The sequence below is a fragment of the Pantherophis guttatus genome, chromosome 15 (genome assembly GCF_059756535.1).
Source record: "Pantherophis guttatus breed Tessera chromosome 15, ASM5975653v1, whole genome shotgun sequence".
NCBI classification, from domain to species: domain Eukaryota; kingdom Metazoa; phylum Chordata; class Lepidosauria; order Squamata; family Colubridae; genus Pantherophis; species Pantherophis guttatus.
In genome coordinates, this window is record NC_142077.1 from 16,699,561 (window position 1) to 16,714,133 (window position 14,573).

Here is a 14,573-nt window from a genome sequence, read left to right on the forward strand (position 1 = left end):
TTATTTTTTCAAATAACTAAAGGAGGTGAACATGTCCAACTCTTCTTCTTCCTCCTCTTTTCCCCACAACAATCACCCTGTGAGGTGGGCTTGTCTGAAAGAGAGTGTCTGTCCCGAGGTCAGCAAACAGGCTTTCAGGGCTAAGGCAGGACTTGAACTCAGGATCTCTTGCTTCCTAGCCTGCTGCCTTAACCATTGTCACTGTTAAGGCAGGTCGGATTTTGGGCAAAGGCCTTGATGGTCACCACTGCCGCCTCGTCTTCCAGCAGGACCCCAAGTCCCCCCTCCCCCCCCCGGGTCTTTCTGGGGTAGAGCAGCCCCATCCGAGAGCAAAAGAGAGAAACTCCTGGACACAGAGAGCCCCTCCCCCATCACAGCCCCTCCCTCTTGCCAGGGTTCAGCTGAGACTCACTGCCTGTAGGGGGCAGCATAGAGTCTGGCCCTGAAGTCCTAGCTGGGCCCTGGGGATTGAAATCGGGGCCTCCTGGTGATTGGCTCAAAGCCCCCAGCCACCTTTGATGCCTAAGGCGGGACTAGAACTCAGAGTCACTTACTGATTGGTTCAAAGTCATTAAAGGTCCCCCCACCTAATTTTCTTGATAGCAAGATAGGTTGGCCACTGCCTTCTCCTCAACCTACCCCTGGCAATTCCTGGTGGTCTCCCAGCCCTGCTTAAGCTTGTCCAAATCAGACTGCTGCTGCATCCTACAGCTAGTCCTCCGCTTACAACTAGAATTGGGACCAGAAATGGCATTGCTAAGCTAGGCGGTCGTTAAGTGAGTTGTGCTGAATTTTACCATGTTTATTGCCACCGTTGTTAAGCGAATCACTGGGGTTGTTGAGTGAATCCTGCAGTCATGAAACAAACACCGTTTCGCCCACTGACTTTACTGGTCATAAATCCATGTTGATTGCCAGGCACCCAAATAGTGACCTTGTGTCCAAGGGGATGCTGCACTAGTCGTAAGTGCGAGGACCCATCATAGATGGCTTTTTTCAATGGCCGTGGAACTTGGAACTGTCGTCAAATGAATGGCTATAAATCGAGGACTTCCTGTAGGGACTGTTTGGGACTGTACAAAATTGGATCCATTGTTTCTTTAGGCACCTTCTCACAAGGCCTTTTCAAATGAATCACATCTGATCTTTTAGGCCTATTTCCCTTTCACCTCCCCTTCATCATCTGGGCATGAAGAGGAAAACCTGGATCCCCTGGATCTCTAAAACCAGATTCCAGATCCAAGGGACAACATTCCCCATCTGGACTCCACCCCCACAGAAGGGGCAGAATCCGGGGCTCCCCAACCTCCCCAGGCGACCGACGGTTCCCCCTTCAGAAGGAGCCGCTCTGGCTGAAGCGAATTGGGGGCTCGAAGCCCCTTCAGGATTGGCTCATCCATGAATAAGCCACGCCCCCAGGTGAAGGCAGCTGACTGGTGGCTATTCAGAGCCTTGGCTTGTGATATCAGAGGCTCCTCCTGAGCTCATTGGCTGGAGCTCACCATGGCAACCGCCAGCATCCTTGGGGAGTCTGGACCACATCATGGAGGCTCTGCTCAGCATCCCTGGAAAGTGGCTGGATTGGATGGCAGCACTGGGGGGGCATCGCAGGGCCTCCCTCGCCTGGGCTCCTCAGGAGGGAGAGACCCTCCCCTTTAAGGCAGAATCAAGGGGGGGGGAGATGAGTGAAATGGGGCTCAACCAAACACGACAGACATGCTGATACCTGCCGTGTCTGCAGCCTCCATACCTGTCACCAAACTCCTCATCCACCATCTCGAAGGTCCTGGTCTCGGGAAAGGGGCTGGGGCCGGGCGGCTGGGGGGCAGAGATAGGAACTAGGGAAAAAATTGGCTTCGGGATGTGCCAGTTGGAGAAGGATTGAGACCCCAAAGCTGGAAACTGACCTGGGGAAATTAACCTAAAAAGGGATTCTGTTGGCCAGATGTAGTTATTTTCCAAGCAGACTCGGCCTGGTGATTGACTTATTTATATGTTTTCATTTTTTATTGCTTAGATTTTTATCCACCTTTATTGTTTCTCTAAATAGCTGAAGGCATGAACATACTGAAGACGCCTTTGCCCTCACAAGAACCTTGTGAGGTAGGCTATGGCTGAGAGGGAGGGACTGGCCCAAGGTGACCCTCCAGGCTTTCGTGCCTTGGATGGGGCTGGTAAGTACTTGGAGGGGGGGCTCTTTCCTAATCCGAATGGTCACCTCCCCCTTTCCCTGTGATCAGAAGCCCCCTAGCAGTGCCAGAGATGGCCGAATTGATCGATCGCTGATTCTGACTCCTTTGGAGAGTTTTGATAGATGAGATGCCTCGAATTGGAGCCAGAATCAAATGGGAAGTCAGGGCAGTTTGAAGGGAGACCAGTTGTGATGGATTGTCTCAGTGTTTCTCAAACTGGGCCCCTTGAAGGCATCTGTGGACTTAAGGCCGGTTAGCAAAATGTCCCCTGAACTGAGAGAGGAAGTGACCGTGTCTCTCCATTTTTCAAACAGGTCAGCACCAGGGAAGAAAAGGTCCTTGAGGGAAGATCCTTGGGGAATCTCTCAGCGAGCAGTGATGGCCTCCATCTCCAGATTAACCAGCTGAGAGATTCCTTTGACTTTCAGATCCAGGAATTCAAGAAAGACAAACAACGGATGGAAGAGCAGCACAGTTGTCTCAAGCAGACATTGGATCAACTTCAGACCACAACAGAAGACCTGCAGAAAACTCTGCTGGAGAACAAAGGAAGGTTGGACCATGCCAACACGATGATCCACCAGTTAGAGGTAGAGAAGAAATCTTTGGTGAAACACACTGAAGAAATGTCTGAGGTTACTAGCCAAGTGGCCTTCCTAAGACTTGAGAAGGCTGCCTCTGAACCTCTGAGAAACTCCTTAAAGAGGTCTTGAACCTTCTTAAGAACTTAAGAAGCACCTCTAGAGTCTGCAGCATGAACTGGCTGAGAGGGACAAAAGTTACACCTTGTGGAGAAAAGCCCCTCCAGCCAACTGAGGCAGAAAGTCACCCCTCTTCAGAATATGAGGGGAAATGGGAAGAAGCACCTCAACAATCGGCATCAGCAGCAGACCTCTGTTTACCAGACCACAATGGAAGACCAGCAGAAAACTCTGGAGGACAACAGAGAAGGAGTGAACCAGGTCAGAATGGCCATCCAAGAATCAGAGCTGCAGAACAGGCGTTTGGAGAAAGTCAGCGAAGGTCTCCACAGAGAGGTCACCAGCCAAGTGGGCTTCTTCAGAAATGATGTTGGCAATCCTGAGTGACCAGCACAGGGCAGAACTTTGCTGACACTCTCTCCCCATAGCTGGAATGGAGGAATGGGGGCCTTTTACCCATTTGAGAAAGAAAAGAGACTCTTCCCCTCCCTTCCCTTGACTTGCCACCCAGTGTGCCAGGGGAGTCATGGGAGCCCCACCCTTACCAGGGGAAGCCCCTCCCTTAACCCCACCTTAACAGTCACTGAAGGACTGCCAGCTGAGCTGAAAGTCTCCCAGCCACCCAGCATCAGGGCCTGAGAGCACGGAGGAATCCCAGGGCTCCGAGCCAAGAAGGAGGGTGGAGGTGATGGCCATGGAAGTGGTGAGGTGAGGTTGGTAACGGTGAGTCCCCAGGCTCAGATCCAACCTCCGGAGTGCCAGCTGAGGCCGAGGGGCAGCAGTGATGAAGGTGAGGGCTTTGCTGTGGGGAGAGCAGAGAGTCTGGCCAGAGCTGGATCTGGGAGCCAGAACTGAGCACCCGAAGGAGCCGAGCAGCTGGGAGCAGGGCAGCCGCAGGAGAGGAGGAGAGAGGAGAACAGCTAGAAGCCGAACTGGGAGCTGAGGGGTCTGCAGGAGATGCCCAGAGGCAGCAGAGACCCCCGGAGGCCACAAGGCTGATGGAGCTGGTGGCAGAGCTGGAAGACAGGGCTGGGTTGAGGGTCTCGGGGGCAGGCAGAAACTCCTGCTGCTCCAGAGGCTACAAGAGAGGAGCAACAGGAGGGGGAAGCCGGGGGCCACCAAGGCCAACTAGAGCTGGTCAGTGGCCGGTGGGTGGTGAAGTCATCTTAGGGATGGTAGAACATGGGAGAGAGATTGATAGGGCCGGAAGGGACTTTGGAGGTCTTCTAGTCCAACCCTCTGCTCAAGGCAGGAACTTTATACCATCCGGTTCTCTTGTCCACTTTGGAAACTTCCAGAGATGGAGCCATCACTCCTTTGGGAGGCAACCGATTCCATTGCTAGATTCTTCCTACTGTATGAAAAATGTCTCCTGACTTCCAGATTGGGTCTCTCTTTAACAAACTCCCCCCCCATTTCCTCTTGTCCTTCCCCCCAGTGCTCTGGAGATGAAGCCCCTCCACTCTTCTCTGTCAGAGCCCCTAAAAGTGCCAGAAGATTCTATCATGGCTGCCCAATCCTTCCCACCTTGTCTCAGCCAGACATAGCAAACTCCCTCAACCGTTCATCAAGTGATTTAGACTCCAGACCTTAAATCATCTTTGTTCCTCTTTTCTTCAGAATCTCCACAACTTTTTCTTTTCTGGGGTGACCAGAATTGGACAAAGTATTCCAAGGGTGGTCTGACAAGTGAGACATAAAGCGGTACCAGAACTTCTCTCCATCTTGGATCTACCCCTCTTTTTATGGCTGCCTAAGGCTGCCTTGGCCTCTTTTGTCAGCTGCAGCAGAGTTCTGGCAGATCCTCAAGTGCTTTGCCAGGAGATCCTTCCACAGGGACCACTGCTGAGCCAGGTGCCGCCCGTTCTGTAGCTAGGCATTGGGGATTCCTGCTAAGGATCCTGCAGATCCTGGCTTTTCTCACCAGTGAATGCATCTTGCTAGGTGGGGTCCAACGTTCACGTCTGTCAAGATCCTTCTGGATAATTGAGCTGATGTTCTAATAATTCCCACAAGCTCGGTGCCACCTGCAAACCTGATGACTTTCCTTTCTGTCCCCTCACGTAGGTCTTTGAGGAAGAGGTGGAAGAGTCCTGGGCCCAAGGCAGAACCTTGAGGAACCCCACCGAATGCTTCCCCCCATGTAGATGTAGCTCCATGAAGGACCACTCACTGGGTCCGGTTGGTCAGCCACCTTACGAGTTTTGTGCCTATTTGGAATTGTATCCTGATTCTATCTCTCTCGGTGTCCTTTTCATATTTTGTTTTGATTTCTATTTTCCTAAAAAGAGATTCAAAGAAGGAATTAAGCATTTCTGCATTCACTGTTCAGGTCATTCACATGTGGAATCCTTCCCAGTCTCTCCAGAAACTAGAAACAGATTAACAGAGTTGGAAGGGACCTTGGAGGTCATCTGGTCCAACCCCCTTCCCCCCAAGCTGGAGACCCTACACCATTTCTGGCAGATGGCAGTCCAGTCCCTTCTTGAAAGCTTCCAGTGATGAAGCTCCCACAACTTCTGAAGGCAACTTCTCTTCCATAGGTTGATTGCTCTCACTGTCAGGAAATTTCCCCTTATTTCCAGGTTGAATCTCTCCTTGTTCAGTTTCCATCCATTATTCCTTGTCTTCAGGTGCCTTGGAAAAAAGCCTGACCCCCTTCCTCCTCTCTGTGGCAGCCCCTCAAATATTGGAAGACTGCTATCATGTCTCCCCTGGTCCTTCTCTTCACTAGACCAGCCATGCCCAGTTCCTGCAACCGTTCATTGTATGTTTTAGCCTCCAGTCCCCTAATCCTCTTGGTTGCTCTTCTCTGCCCTTTTTCTAGAGTCTCAACATCTTTTTTCTAGTCTGGTGACCAAAACTGGATGAAAGATTCTAGGTGTGGTCTTACTAGGGCTTTATAGGGTGGTATTAGTACCTCCCTTGATTATATCCTTCTGTTAATGCAATTTAGGATTGCATTGCCTTTTTTTTTTTTTTTTGCTGCTGGCTCATATTTAACTGGTTGTCCACTAAGACTCCAAGATCCTCTCACAGTTACTGCTCTTAAGCCTGGTTTCACCCAGTCTATATGTGTACTTTCGGTTTTTCTTACCCAAGTGTAAGACTTTTACTTTTCTCTGCTTTGAATTTCATTGTGTTAGATCTCTCTTAGCTTGTTGGAGTCAGCTCTCTTAAAGACTCAACTCTTAGCCTGCTGGAGCATTGCTTGGACCAGAAGACCTCCAAGGTCCCTTCCAACCCTCTTGGACTGTTCCTGTTGGTTGAGTTCCCTGGGCTTGATGAAGTATGTTTGGGGGGCTCCCCAGAGGCTCAGAGCCAGAGGGGCTGAATGGGACGTTTGCCAGTTTCTTTATGGGCTGAGAGTTGGGTCTGGTGTGGTGTGGATGTGCTGGTCTGACTGGTGGGAGAGGCCATCTATGGGGTGGTATGGGGTGTCTGCATGAGGGTGTGGGGGAGCAAAAGTGCAGGTAGATGTTAGGCATGGCCTCCTCCTTCTCTTGCTTCCTCCTGAGAGGCTCTGGAGCAGCAGGAGCTTCTGCCTGCCTCCGAGACCCTCCACCCAGCCCTGTCCTCCCGTTCTGCCCCCCTGCTCCCTCAGCCTTTGCAGCCTCTGGGGGTCTTTGCTCCCCCTCGGCCTCTCCTGGAGACCCCTGGGCTCCCCTCCAGCTTCTGGCTGCTCTCCTCTCTCTTCCTCTCCTGCGGCTGCCCTGCTCCCAGCTGCTCAGCTCGTTCGGCTGCTCAGTTCTGGCTCCCAGATCCGGCTCTGGCCAGACTCACCTGGCACACGAGGTAGCAAGTCCCCCACCCCACCTCCCTCCCTCCCTCTCTCCCCCAATCCTCCACCCTCTCCTGGACAGACAGTTGGACGTGATGCTCTTTCTATGGAGATATTTTAAACCAATAACCAATAGGCATCCTGGCCATTCTGAGGCTGCTTAGCTCCAGTGGCTGCTTAAGGAGGAACAGACTGTGGTTACAGCAAAGGTGGTTAGATTCTCCGCAGCAGCGCTGGGGATTCATGGGAAACACGGAATAATCCACCATAGCTATTTCACACAACTAAGGTAGCAAATCCTTTTGCATTACTCCTCCTTTGCATTTAAGGGAGGATTAGAACTCAGAGCCTCCTAGACCTTGGCTCAAACTCACCCAGCTGGCTTTCATGCCTGAGGCAGGACTAGAACTCACAATCTCCTAATGATTGTCTCAAAGTCACCCATTTGGCTTTTATTCTAAAGCTGGTTTTAAAAGTTTAGTGAGTGGAGCAAAGTCCCTCGGCTGTCTTTGGTTCCCGCACCCTCCCCAGGCAGTCCTTGCCCCCCCACAGCACCAAAGGCTCCTCCTGCAGCTGCACCTCCCTTCTCCCCTTCCCCCTCACTGAAACAGACAGCTGTCACTCAAGCGTCCTGCCCCGCTCCGTCGTGCCCAGGTCAGGCAGGGCCACCCTCCACAGGCAGTCTGTCTGAAGCCCTTCCCTCCCGCCGCCTCGTCCCCGCAGAAGCCTCCTCCGTGCTGGCCAGGAGCCTCACCAGACTCACGAGTGACTCAATGGGTTCCTCCCAGCTCGGCTGTGGGGTTGGAGGGGATGGGCTTCCTGTGCCTCTTCCTCCTGGGCCACATCGGGGCTCCGTCTCCAGAGGCTGCGGAGAGAGAGAAGCGGAGAAAGTGGGAGGGGGGAGACTCTGCCCGGAGACTTGCACAATTGTTACTTCAGGGGCCAATCGGGGTTCTGGGGAGAGGAAGTTCCAAAGGGCCACAGAGGGTGTTGGGGTCTGTTGGAGGGAATGGGGAACTCTGCAGGGGCCACAGAGCCCCCCCCCAAAGAATGAGGCCCCAACCCCTGGCCTTCTTTCCACCTTCCTTTCTTCCTTCTCACCATCATTTGGGCACTTTGGGGGAAAGAGATTTTCCGCCTTTGGAATCCAATCTTTTCACACATCATGTACCGGACAGCCTCTCTCCTTCCCAGCTGCCCCGTCTGCCTCCCATGTCCCACTTCCCAAGAGAAATCTCCCAGGAAATGAAGGGAAGCCAGTCAGTGTTATGAAAGGAGTGGGCCAGAGGATCCAGGACAGAAAGCAGCAGGAGGGGAGATGATGGACTGAGGGGAATCTGAGTGATCCACTTAATCCCATTAACCTTGGACAGAGAGATATTCAAAGGTGCCTGCAAGAAACTCCTGCAGTCTTCACAGTTCAAGGATAGGAAGCCACTAAAGCTGTTGCGAAATTTTGAGGATCTGACTCAATAAATGATTCAAGAGTGAAGTATTCAAATATAACACTTTTTATTTACAGTAGGCATTCTATATTCTCTGAAGTATTGTAGATAGAAGCAAGGAGGAGGTGCATACAGCCCCTTATATATTTACAAGGCGGAGCAAAGGAGGGGAGTGGTTACATATGAATATATTAAGGGAGAAAGAATAAATTAACCCCTAATACCCCATGTATATACAATTCACCTATAAGAGAATAAGGCATTTACTTGTGACAAATCCCCCTCTAAATGCCGATTCGATATATAACAATAATTACATTCAGATTCAGAACAGTACAGAACTTGTAATTTAGAAGTTAAATATTTGTGTTGTTTAGATGGCAAAGGCTTAGTCAAAATATCAGCTATTTGCTCTGAAGTTTCGCAATGAACTGCTTTAATAAATCCATCCTGGGATAATTGTCTCACGTGCTTCAATTTTATATCTATATGTCTAGATCTTTGACCGATAGTATCAGATCTAGATATTTCAATAGCAGCTTTATTATCTTCAGGTATGATAAATGGTAATGAAGGATTTTTCCAGATATTTGATAATAAATCTGTCAGGTTTCGGTTCTGTCTTAAATAAGTTCCATTATCAAGCGCAGAGTCTCTAATAAATCACTTTTTATTAAGAACAGAAATAGCCGACATTCCTAATTCTAATTGCAGCCAAACTGGCTCCTCCTTCCAACCCCCTCCTCTTCCGCTCTCCAACCCGATGTCCCATTGGCCATCATGCAGATCCATCTCTACGTCCCGGCACGTACTTCTCACAGGAATGTGGCCCCCACCCTCGTCCCCCAGGAAACCCTATCTGTTGCATGCAGAAAACTAGGTAAAAGTTCATCTCAGCAATAAATCAGCGCTTCTGGTCTTGGCTTCATGTCTTCATGTCAGAACTGGAAGAGAGCCTAATTTGGAATGCTGACATCCGGCCCCTCTCCCTTCACTTCTGCGACATCACCTATCCCATAGGGAAAACACAAGAAGATTAGTCCCATCAGCCCCTCCCTGGCTGTGCACCCCCCCTCCCGGCTTTCCCGGGTGGTCTGCATGGAATTTTGCTATAAGGCGATCAGCTTGGATGTTTGCACTCTTCACCCAGGAAGCCTCTGACAATGGGTAACCCCTCCATTTAATTAAGTACTGAAGGCGCCCCCTGTGCCATCTTGAATCAAGAATCCGCTGCACTTCGTAGTGCGTTTGGCCCCCAACAACCAGGGGCCCAGGGGGCTCACGTGGCGTTGGCCTTAAAGTAGTTTTAGAAGGCTACTGTGAAAAACAGGGTGAATTTTCCCCAAAAGCCGTGGCAACTGCAATTGCACTGTAACGGGGTTAATTATTTTTATTATAGGAAATGGTCCTATAAATTTTGGGCCCAATTTCCTGCTCGGGAGTCTAAGTCTCAAGTACTTGGTGGAGAGGTAAACTTTCTCTCCCAGCTGAAATGGTCTTTGGGGAGTTCGGTGCTTGTCTGCTTGGTCCTTATAGGATTGAGCCGCTTTTGCCAGCGCCCTCTTAACATTTTCCCAAGTTTGTCTCAACATTGCCATCCAGTCGGTCAAACTGACTGAGGAAGGGGGCTCCCTCGGGTATTCTGGCATGGGAACAAAATCCATGCCACTCACTATTTTGAACAGGGTTAGCCCCGTGCTGCTGTGGACAGCATTATTATATGCAACCTCCGCAAAAGATAGGAGGTCTGCCCAATTGGACTGCTGGTAGTCGACGTAGCATCTTAAATACTGTTCTATCATAGCGTTCAGTCTTTCTGCCCCCCCATTGGTGCTCGGGTGAAAAGCTGAGCTGAGCCCTTGGGATGAACCTATGGATCGTAGAAACTCCCTCCAGAACTTTGCTGTGAACTGGACCCCTCTGTTGGAAATGATTCTCCTGGGGACTCCATGTAGGCGGTAAATGTGCTTCAGGAACAGTTTGGATAACTGACGGGCTGAAGGCAGTCCACTACAAGGAATGAAGTGTGCCTGTTTGGAGAATAAGTCTATTACAGTCCAGATCACTGTATTTCCACTGCTCCTCGGTAGATCTACTATAAAGTCCATTGCAATCTCCTCCCATGGTCTTGTTGGCTCAGCTACTGGTTGCAACAATCCAGGCGGGCACCCTGGCCTTGTCTTCATCGTGGCACAAATGGTGCAGCTTTTTACATAACTGTCTACGTCCTTTCTCATATGTGGCCACCAGAACTGCCTTCGTACTAAGTGCAACGTCTTTAGGAACCCGAAGTGTCCTGCTGGTTTGACATCATGGCTCCTCTTGAGAATCAGGATGCGTAAACTTTGTGGGACATAGAGCTTTGTCCCCCTCCATGCTAGTTCATCTCTTTTTGTTAAGAGATGTTGATTGTCCCGATACCAGGGGTCTGTCAGCATTTCATTTTTTAATTTTGCAGTTAAGTCGCTAGCAAGTTGGCCTTGCTGGTCACGTCGTTGCCGTCTGGTGATCACTTGGGCTGCAGCTTGGGTGGAGGGGATGATGGCAATCACTACCTGCTCTCGCTCACTGTTGTATTGGGGCATCCGGGAGAGGGCGTCAGCCAGGAAATTTCTCCCTCCTGGGATGTGCTTAAGCTCGAAATTGAAACGATTGAAGTATTGTGCCCACCGCACTTGCCTGGGTGACAGTTTTCGTGGGGTTTTTAGGGCCTCTAGGTTTTTATGATCAGTCCAGACTTCAAATGGTTTCTGGCCTCCCTCTAGTAAGTGCCGCCAGGTCAACAAGGCCCATCTTACTGCAAACGCTTCCTTCTCCCACGCAGCCCATCGCCTCTCCGTATCGGTGAGTTTGCGGGAGGTGTAGGCGCAGGGTTGTAGCTCACCTTGGTTGTTCTTTTGGAGCAACACGGCTCCTACTGCCACATCACTTGCGTCTGCTTGGATGACAAAAGGCTGTTCCGGATCCGGGTGTTTTAAGACAGGTTCTTTCGCGAACAGTCCTTTTAGTGTCTCGAACGCCTGTTGGCAGGTCAGGTCCCACTGTAAGGGTTGTCCCGGGTGAGGTTTCATCTCTGGACTTCCTGTCTTTAGGAGATCCGTCAAAGGTTTGGCAATCTTTGCGAATGAGGGGATGAATTGTCTGTAGAAATTTGCAAAGCCTAGAAAACTTTGCAGTTGTCTGCGGGTGCGAGGGGGTTGCCATTGTAGAACTGATTGGACCTTGGCTGGGTCCATCTCTATCCCCTTGTTTGATACTCGGTAGCCCAGGTAGTCTAGCCGTGATTGGTGGAAATCGCATTTTGACAGTTTGACATATAGGTTTGCCTGTAGCAGTTTTTTCAGTACTTGGCGGACGAGGGGTATATGTTCGTCTATGGTCTCCGTGTAGATAAGAATATCGTCCAGGTAGACGAGGACCCCTTTGTAAAGGTGTTCACGTAAAACTTCATTTATTAACTGCATGAATACTGCTGAGGCTCCTTGCAAACCAAAGGGCATTACTTTAAACTGGAAACTACCCAGGGGGCAGTTGAACGCTGTTTTCCATTCATCCCCTGCCTTTATGCGTACCCGGTAATAAGCTTCTCGAAGGTCTAGTTTGGTGAAAATCTTCCCTTTAGCTAGGTGGGCTAGCATGTCTTTCATGAGGGGGAGGGGGTACAAGTTTTGTACGCATACAGCGTTGATACTTCGAAAGTCAACCACCAATCTCATGGAGCCGTCCTTTTTCTCTTTAAACATGACCGGCGCCGCTACTCTTGGTTTTACTGGCTCAATAAATCCCCTTTGTAAGTTTTTGTCTATGTAGTGCCGCATTTCCTGCATTTCTCGGGGCGTCATGGCATACATTTTTGGTTTGGGTAGTTTCGCTCCCGGAATAATCTCGATGGCACAATCGGTCTCACGGTGGGGGGGCAGAATGTCACAGTCGGCCTCGCTGAATACTTCGGCAAGGTCTTGGTATTCCCCTGGGATCTGATCTGCATTACAAGCGGTGGTGGGTGCGGCTGCTAATTGCTTTACTGTACCTTCTGGGAGGGACCCTTGTGTTGGTGGTGTTTTGTTTTGTGGTGGAGGGCTGCTTTGGGGTCTCAGCGTGGGAGGGAATTCTTCTGGTCGGGGCGGCAGGGGTTGGGGCCCCTTTGCTATTCTCAATCTGTGGGTCCCCTCTTGCCACCAAATGATTGGACCCCATTTGTCCAACCACGAGAGTCCCAATATGACTGGTTCTGTCATCTTGGGGGCTATTATGAAGCGGATCGTCTCCCAGTGATCTGCTAGTTCTAGTCTCACGGGTTCGGTCAAGTGTGTGGCGTACGCTCCCCCCACTAGGGACCCATCAACTTGCTCAAAACGAATTGGTTGTTTGAGCTGTTTAGCTCGGATTCCCAATTTCAGAACTGTGGGTAGGCTGATTAGGCACCGTGTGCTACCAGAGTCTATTAGGGCTTGGAAAGTCTCTTGGGCCCCTGTTTTGGGGGCTGTTAGGCGTATGGGGAAAAGAAAAGGATGAACAGGTCCACTCACCATCGGGTCGTCTTCGCCTTCGTCCTCTGTGTCGTAGAGTTCGGGGAACTGATCTCCCTCATCTGGGGTTCCTCTGGTTTCGGTCAGGTGAGCGAAAAACTCCGGGCTTTGGGTGTTTTCCCGCGATATGTGGGTGGCGCGCTTGGGCCCTCGTTCCGGTCGTGCTTTGGGCGGTGGAGCTGGTCCCGGTCTAGGCGTTCCACATCTTGCTGCTATGTGGCCGCTCCCCCCACATCGGTAGCATTTCAGTGAGCTCCGTGGGGCAGTTGGTCTGTGGGAGGGCTGTGATGTTGGGGTTTCCCGTCTGTTGAGTGGCCCTTGGTCTGATCGACCTCTCTCCTTTCCCTCTGGTTGTTTCGGCGTGTTGCTCGCCCGCAACCCTCTGTCGACTTTTATCGCTACCCGGAACCATTCAGAGAGTCGGTTTGGGATGTCACGATAAGCAGTCACTTGGGAAATTTTCTTATCTAGGCTTGTTCTAAAAAAGTACACCAGCAATCGCTTGGGTAGGGGAGGCAGTGTCCCAACGACTCTCCTGAATTCATGGATATGCTCTTTGATGGGCTTCTCCTTCTGCATTAGGTTTCTGAGCTCGTCTTCCACATAGGGGTCGTCCTCCTCCTCCTCATAACGGTTTCTCAATAGTTGCAAGAATCCATCCGCATCTTGCAGCTGGGGGGCCCTGTTTTTATAGAGGGATGCTGCCCACCTCTTTGCTTCTCCTTCCATGTCAGGGCATTTATTAATCCCATGTTTGGCTCTGGGACTAATTACCCTGGTTTAAAGGAGGAGATGAATCGAGGCTTATTCCAAGTTGCACTATTCTGATAAAGAAACGCGAAGAAAAGGTTTCTAATAAAACTCATTTATTTGTTATAAAGAAAATAAAACACCTCACTAACTAAGAAAAGTTAATTGTTACATTTTTGAAAATAATTCTTGCCGGCTATCTGAGCCGGACCTCTGGCAAGAGAACAAAGGAAAAGTGTGAAGGAATGTGGGTGGATGCGGAAACACGTAGCTTACTGATAAGAAGTTGGCAAAGCTACGGAGAGTCTGACAGTCCAGAAATAATGAGCTCAGCTGGTAAATAAAATAACGCAGTGACATTCCCCTTCTTTTGCCAGTTGAGCGAATATCAGTACATCATCAAATAAGGCACATCTTCTCACGCAGATACTCGTGTTGAGCTGCTGGAAGTGGTTTGTTGAGCATATCAGCAATTTGATCATGTGTAGATACATATTGCATTTTGACAAAACCTTTTTTCACTAAATGTTTTATGTTTTGGTAACGAATGTCAATGTGTCTGGACCTAGAACCTGTAAAATGAGATTCAGAAATATAAACCACCGATTCATTGTCTTCCATCACTGTGATCGGTCGGATCGGGTGTGTCCAGATATCTGTGACTAAAGCATCAAACCAAGTTAGGGAATTACATGCATCTGAAACACAAGCATATTCAGCTTCAGTAGATGAACAAGAAACAAAATTCTGTTTACGTACTTGCCAATAAACAGGACATCCATTTAAGAACATCATATAACCTGAAGTACTTTTGCGTGATTTCTTATCACTTGCCCAATCAGAATCTGCATAACAACATAATTCTGCATAATCAGGATGTGTTGGTTCTGACAATAACTTCATGTGTTTAGTGTATTTTAGGTATCTTAATAATTTCTTAATACATGTCCAATGAAACTGTTTTGCCTTACCTACGTGTCAAGATAAGAGATTAACACTAAATGCAATGTTGGGTCTGGTCCAACTACTAATGTACAATAGTGACCCAATGACTGAACGATAAAGTGTTTGATCCTCGAACTCAGGACTTTCTTCTTGTGTCAAGTTGTGAAAATCTGTTTGCATGGGTGTCTTTGTTGTGTTAGCATCTTTCATGTTGCAATGATGCAAAACTT

General features: G+C 49.7%; 1 protein-coding gene and 1 long non-coding RNA gene across 2 annotated transcripts; one reads left to right on the top strand and one right to left on the bottom strand.

The window, feature by feature from the left end:
- Nucleotides 1–2,050: 2,050 nt before the first annotated feature.
- Nucleotides 2,051–4,505, top strand: LOC148112004 (uncharacterized). Its single transcript, XR_015730011.1, has 2 exons — nucleotides 2,051–2,174; nucleotides 2,507–4,505. It is a non-coding gene; the product is annotated as an uncharacterized LOC148112004 (long non-coding RNA).
- A 4,271-nt stretch (nucleotides 4,506–8,776) lies between these two features.
- LOC148112005 (uncharacterized) lies at nucleotides 8,777–13,377 on the bottom strand. Its single transcript, XM_087878850.1, has 2 exons — nucleotides 12,649–13,377; nucleotides 8,777–9,128 (listed from the first exon to the last, which is right to left on the bottom strand). Exons 1-2 carry the CDS (start codon nucleotides 13,375–13,377, stop codon nucleotides 9,111–9,113), a joined length of 747 nt encoding a protein of 248 aa, XP_087734976.1. The 3' UTR covers nucleotides 8,777–9,110.
- Nucleotides 13,378–14,573: the final 1,196 nt, after the last annotated feature.